This window comes from Sinocyclocheilus rhinocerous, unplaced genomic scaffold (assembly GCF_001515625.1).
Source record: "Sinocyclocheilus rhinocerous isolate Xijiao unplaced genomic scaffold, SAMN03320098_v1.1 scaffold533, whole genome shotgun sequence".
Taxonomy (NCBI): Eukaryota; Metazoa; Chordata; class Actinopteri; order Cypriniformes; family Cyprinidae; genus Sinocyclocheilus; species Sinocyclocheilus rhinocerous.
Window position 1 is genome coordinate 251577 of NW_015642843.1, and position 7093 is coordinate 258669.

At 34.9% G+C, this 7093-nt stretch overlaps 1 protein-coding gene across 2 annotated transcripts in view; it reads left to right on the top strand.

Annotated features, from left to right (window-relative positions):
• Window positions 1-7093, top strand: part of LOC107756842 (actin filament-associated protein 1-like 2) — a 41088-nt gene that overhangs the window by 10536 nt on the left and 23459 nt on the right. For both annotated transcript variants that reach the window (XM_016574138.1, XM_016574139.1), the window contains exon 3: window positions 1114-1247. In XM_016574138.1, the coding sequence (XP_016429624.1) occupies window positions 1114-1247 (134 nt within the window). The remainder of the gene's footprint in view (window positions 1-1113; window positions 1248-7093) is intronic.

Genomic DNA, 7093 nt, shown 5'->3' on the forward strand with positions numbered 1-7093 from the left:
ATAAGCAGCAAATTAGGAGTTTATTGAGGCAAAAGTCGTAGTTAATGGTTTGTTAATAGTGAGAACTGGACCATAAAACGGAAGTGTGACCAAGTGTGGAAAAAGTATTCAAAGTACAGGATATAAAATTATATACAAAGTATATGTATAAAAGTACTGTACATATACGATCTGAAAGGTAGTGTAAATAAGTAATGTTAAAATTAGTGCTGCCAAATGATTAATCGCGATTAATCGCATTCAAAATAAAAGTTTTTGTTTACATCATATATGTGTGTGTGCTGTGTATATTTATTATGTATATAGAAATACACACACATACATGTATATATTTAAGAAAAATGTGTTATGTTTACATATTAATATTTATATATTAAAATATATTTATAAATATAAATTATATGAATATACACATATGCATGAAAATACATGTAAATATTTTCAAAATATATACATGCATATGTTTATTTATATATACATAATAAATATACACAGTATGCACGCATATATTATATAAACAAAAACGTTTATTTTGGATGCGATTAATCGCGATTAATCGTTTGACAGCACTAGTTAAAATGTCTATTAATTAAAATGATGCATTGCTACTGCACTTGTTTTTTAGTTCCTTTTTAGGCAGCTTGTTTCATTTTTAGGTGGTATTTTACAGTGTACTTGTTGATCTTTATTTGTATTTAAACTCCACCATACAAAGAGTGCACTTTTGTTAAACATCCCTTCTGTGCACTAGCGCTGCAGCACAACTCTTGACACAGTTGTCATGTTTTATATGCTTTTTCATAACTGTCGGAGATCCACCTGCGGCTGAAGAGACTGAGCTGAACTGAGAGCGTTTATAGGATACAGAGAGTCAGTGCAGGGTCACGGAGAGTTTGAGAGGGACAGATGTTCAATTCAAAGACCGCTACTCTCATATAACCCTTACATATAAAAAACATCATCTTTACCATCTACATTACTGAAAATACTTTTATATGTAAATGCCCCGGTTATGAATGGCTAACCTCTTCATACCACAGTTTATTGCTTCACGTTGGGGTTTGGGCTAATTTCTGTTTAAATAAATGATGATTGTGTGTGTTTTCTGTTTAGCAGAGGATGCGGAGTACATGATTATGAACTGTCCCTCTGGAGGCCCCAGTGATCTCAGGGAAAGCACCACTGCTGAGGCTCATTCGACGGAGGAAGCTCTTTCCGTCAGCTCTACTGACCGCCTGCAGCCCGGGGTGAGTCCTGCCCCCTGCCATCACGACTACATGATATAATAACACTTAATGAAAGGTTTATTGACTTGTTATCAGCTCTAAATGGAATATTACAGCTTTTAAGTATTTGGCTTGTCAAAGAAGAGAGATTTTTATTTTGTATGAAAGCCCATTTACATACAAGTGAATATTATTTGAGTTGGTATGGACCCTGTTTACATAATACACATTCCTAGTCTTATCGTGCAGCATTCATCTGTTCATAGTCAGTTTTCCAAAGAAAAAATTTTGTCTTTCTAATCTTCCATCAGAATGTAATAACTGTAACATCACGTCACCTGCCCCTCCAATCACGTCACATAGCCCAACATATTTTACTCACTGAATATTTCGTTTTACTCTAAAATACATCATGTTACATTCGTGTAGTGGGCTTGGAATGCTGATTTATATTAAATTTTTTTAATTTCAGTGTTATTTTAATATTATATACTATGACATTTCATGTTATTTTATGTTAAAAAAATTTTACTTTCAGTGTTATTTTAATATTTATATACTATTACAGTATTTATTAACATTTGAATTAGCTTTAAAACGGTAATATTGTGAAATATTATTGCAGTTTAAAATAACTGTTTTCTATTTGAATGTATTTTAAAATGTAATTCATTCCTGTGATGCAAAGTTTAATTTTCAGCATCATTACTCCAGTCTTACATCAAGTCGCATGATCCTTCGGTAATCATTCTAATATACTGACGTGCTGCTCAAGAAACATTTCTTATTATTATCAATGCTGCAAACAGTTGTGCCGCTTCATATTTTTGTGGAAACTTTTTTACTTTTTGGGTTAATTTCATGCATCCTTGGTGAATAAAGTATTAATTTCTTTCAAAAATTAAGTGTATTTTTTATAGAAGTATTTATGGTGGGTCAATTTTTCTCGATTCACCTACCATGTAGCAAAAACATTTTGACCCTGGCTCATATACACTCTAAAGATCTCTAATAAGTCTGCTGTGAAGTATTTTTAGGGGCTGGTAAAATTAATGGTGCCTGGAACTAAATTGTAATGCTTTCCCCGGGCCCAATAATTACCCTGTATTTCTGAGTACCTTAGTGGGCCCCTGCAGTGACAGGGGCCTGCAGGGCCTGTTGGGACAGTCCCAACTACTGACTATGATGTGCCTCTATATGTTTGACATTTGCAAGGCTATAGATGTATAATGTAATGAATACCCTAAAGACATCATGCGCCGTGATGTGTACTTCAGAGTACACTAGTGTTTGATGGTGTTGTAATGTATACTCTGAGCCACACTACAGTGTGTACTTGCACTGTGATGTGTATTTTAAGAGACACTAGCTCTATGGCCATAATAACAGGGCAGATGGGCCGGCTGCACACTAGTGGTTATGAGGCCCAGAGCGCTGGGTTGGAGCAGAGCTTGTGTTGTGGCCACCTGATGAGCATCTCTCAGCTTCAGCGCGGCCTCACCGCGGTCTTGCCCCCACATCTCACCCAAGGGTTGAGCAGGGCACGGTGTCAGAGGTCAAATCCTGCCTAGTAACCAAGGTTTTCAAGTGGGCAACCACATATAAACAACAGGGATGGGAAGAACTGAAAGGGAAGAGCAGTGCTGGAGGAAGAAACGCTATGAAAACACACACGTAAGAAGACAGAGCAGTTATAGTGGGGCCACATTAGCGAAATCTGTGAAATTGCGTGATCAATTCGAACCTGTTGCGAAATCTGCATTTGGAAATATTTCGCTTTCACGCAAAATTCCCTATCGAGTATAGATTCCTGTTGAAAATGACTAGATTTTCGCCCGTGAAAATGTGCCAAATAATGGTAAATGTGACTTTAGAGTTATCTTTGTTAAATTGTGGTTAGTTGAGTTGTGTTGAACTAGTTTCTGTGAAGAACAGCGAGAATATTTGGGAGTGTGTTGACACTGGCTTGTATGTTTGTGTAATGTACTCTGTAATCTGTAAGATGATGTCCTTCCACTAAATCTTCAGAATAAAAAACATTGTTTCCTCTTTCTGGCAGAATAGGTTTAAATAAACAGATGAAATCACATTTGCTGACTCATAATGAACAGATAAAGGAGGCAAATGTTTAATCCTGTTTTCCAAGGTGAAACTCCAAGGACTTTTTAATAGTTCACCCCAAAAAATACAAATAAAAAATCTGAAGGCAGTTGCTATTAGATGCTATTTACAAAATGTAAATAGCAAAATAAAAATTAAAAATTAAAAAAATAAAATCCTTTGCACTGTGTAATTAGCGTTAGGTGCTATTTACACCATGTTATTTAGTGTTATTTTAGTTCGTTATTTTTTTGTTTTTGTTTGTATTTTAAATGAGATTTTATTTAAATTATATTTCCTATTTTCACTTAAATTTTTAGTTTCACATTAATTAAAATTTTTACTTTATAGTTTTAGTGATTTTGTTGTATTTTTGTAATTTTGTCACGTTTTCTGTCTGTATAGTTTTAGTTTTAGTTATTTTAAGTTCAACTAATTTGAAAATGAGCTGAAATAAGTTTACATTTATACATTTCATTTTATTTCGGTTCAATTTATTTTATAAAACACATTTCATAAGGAACTATTATTGTTCAAATTTTAATGAATGATTAAACTGCTAAAGTTTTGTTAAATTCACTTGATTATTAAAATGTAATTAGACCATTAAAACAAAATCCAGAAAATTTTAAATGTAAAACGCCCTATTTGGCAAAAATAAAATAAAATAAAAAAGTAAAGTAAAATTTGGGCAGAAATGATAATAAATAATAAGTTATGTAGACTATATTTGTTATGTTTTACTGTTTATTTATTTTATTTCTTGGCAACCATGATGACTGTGACATGAAATGTACATATGTGCTGCATAATGTCTTCATAATTTCTAGTTTTTATTTCACTGACAAATAACAGCACGTGAGTAAATGATGACATTTTTAGATGAAATGTTCCTCTAATGATGTCACTGTATTTCCTCTGCTCTGTTTTCTTCTAACAACCCAGCATGGACATTTCTAGATCACAGCAATTAAGTGCAATAGGAAGTTCACCTAATTCCAGGACCTTGAGCGAAATCAAAAGCTTGTTTGAAAAAGACTGAAGGGGAGGATGTGAGGGGGACGGGCCCTATCTTTAACAGGAAATGCCATGTTTAAGCGAGAGGCCCGGTTCAGCGACCCAACGCTGCTTTGTGATTGGCTGGAAGGGAAGCGGAGGGGAGGAAGAGGACTTTGGGAGGATAATTATTGCTGTCTACATGAGAGAGGACAGTGATGGAGTGATAGAGAGATGGACTGATAGAACAACCGCACAGAGGGAAGGAAGTCGGATGGTGCGAGGAGGATCTCCTGGGAGGTGTGGGAGGGATGAGGTCACCCGTCAAGTGTGCGCCAAAATCCTGGGGTTTCATGCCAATCAGACGATCGCAGTCCCGTGAGCGTGTGCACTCTGAGCTCGTAGATTGGGCTCGTATGCATGTTTTGAATGTTATGGCCGTTTGACATGTGGGAGCATAGAGTATATACTGTACTCATGAGCAGAAAAAAACCCCATCAAAGATGTGATTTACCCCTATTTGTTCATCATTTACATAGTAGCTCATTAGTAACATAATAGTAGTAGCAATCTACTATTTATTTATTTATTTTTTAACCTTATTTTCTTAAATACATGTTTCTGCGATCTTCTTAGATATATAACATTTATATTATATACAAGTAATATCTATAAGTAATATACACTACTGTTCAAAAATTTGGGGTCAGAGAAGTTTGAAGAAGTATAAAGAAATGGATACTTTTATTCAGCAATGACGCATTGATCAAAAGTGACAGTAAAGACATTTATGAAGTTACAAATAATTCTAAATAGTTTCATTTCAGATAGATTCTGTTCTTTTGAACTTTCAGATTTTTTGAACATCAAAGAATCCTGAAAGAAATTGATCACAGTTTCCACAGATATAAACAAAAAGCACAAAAATATTTCTGAACGAGCATGTGACACTGAAGACCAATTATAAAACTGTTATTTTAAATGATAATATTTTACAATATTACTGTTTTTACTGTATTTTTGATCAAATAAATTCAGCCTTGATGAGCATAAGCCACTTCTCCCAAAAACATTTAAAAATATTACCGACCCTAAACTTGTGGACAGCACTAGTGTATATTATATAAAAACATATATAAGAAATATAAAATTATTTTCATGTTATAACTGATATTAAAATTATGCACTTTTTTGCCTGAATAAAACAAAATAAAACACTAATAACTCAAATCAATCGATTTAAATTTTTAGGTCTCACAACATTATAATGTACAGTGTAAAAATGTACATTTGGAGATTTGCTAAAGATTACATTTAATGGTGTTATTAAATTATTATAGTGTTATTAAACTTAAAGTTTTATACACACACACACACACACACACACACACATATATATATATGCTCAGTTTGTGCTGAATACAGTGTAATCACTTTAGCCATTGATTTGTTTATAAGCAACTGGAAAAAGCACAAAAATGTGGGCATGTCAGACTTCTCCAGGGCCCAAAACCCCCTCAGACCCCAGAGAGTTAACCAATATTTTACCTAAATTTTGTGCATCCCTAATGGTCGTAGTTCGCTGTGCACACCTGTAGCTCTGAGATATGGGTCCTGTGTAAAGCATTCTTTCAGTAGTCTTTACGTCAGGTGGGATTGTGTGTGTCTGTGTGGGTCAGTAAGAGGTGGGGGTTTACAGGCTTAGATTGGTTCCTCCTGTGCTTCATGAGGTAATGTAACGAGCTCAGTTTGGCACGGTTAAAATGGCCTGCATGTTTAAGGATGTGTGATGACGGCACAAGCTCTCTTCATTCAGTTTTATAATGGTTCATGTGAGACAGAGTCGTGGAATGTGCAGTGAATGTTTTACAGGCTTAGTGAGCATTCAAGACCCCTCCTGTCTCTGCCAACCATCATAACAGTACCGCAAACCTTTTTACTTTCTCGATTTTTGCTTCTCCAAACACAGGCACATAATCTGCAATGATGCATTTCCAAGGAATGGTGGTTTGCTCCCTCTTTGCAGACTGCAATTCACATTGACTCATTTCTTAGTTTTTCTTTTCTAGCTTCATACATTCTTGGTTCTTATCATTTTTGATCCTTTTAGCTTTTGGCATCCCTTACAAATGTGTTCCATTCCTGCATCTATATTCCTTTCTCGGTCTCTATCCCTTGTTCCCTCACGTACTCGTGAACACACAAAAACTCCTTTCATCTTTCATTCACAGATATGTATCTGATCCCCAGAGCTGTACAGACTGTGCTCTCAAACACAACCACGCCTCCCCCAACAGCCAGAGAGGGAAACAGATAAAAGAGAAGAAACACTCAGAAAAGATGTAATTAACATTCTGAAATTCTTCAGTCAAACACCCACCTTCCAACATACAGACACTGAACTGAAGATAGGATATAAAGGGATCATTAACACACTTCAAGTCAGTCCGTTTCAGTCTATTGTTGATGTTAATGGTGAAGTGTATAAATTTTATGGTAAAACACTTTTTACTGTATCTCAGATAGAAGTACACCATTTGTTGGTTAATTTTTTTTTTCTAATTCTTGCTTTTTTCTAGACTTGATTGTGTTTATGGGGTGCAGTCTAACATGTGTTAAAGGGGTCATATGATGTTGCTAAAAAGAACATTATTTTGTGTATTTGGTGTAATGAAATGTGTTTATGCGGTTTAAGGTTCAAAAAACACATTATTTTCCACATACTGTACATTATTGTTTCTCCTCTATGCCCCGCCTTTCTGAAACGCGTC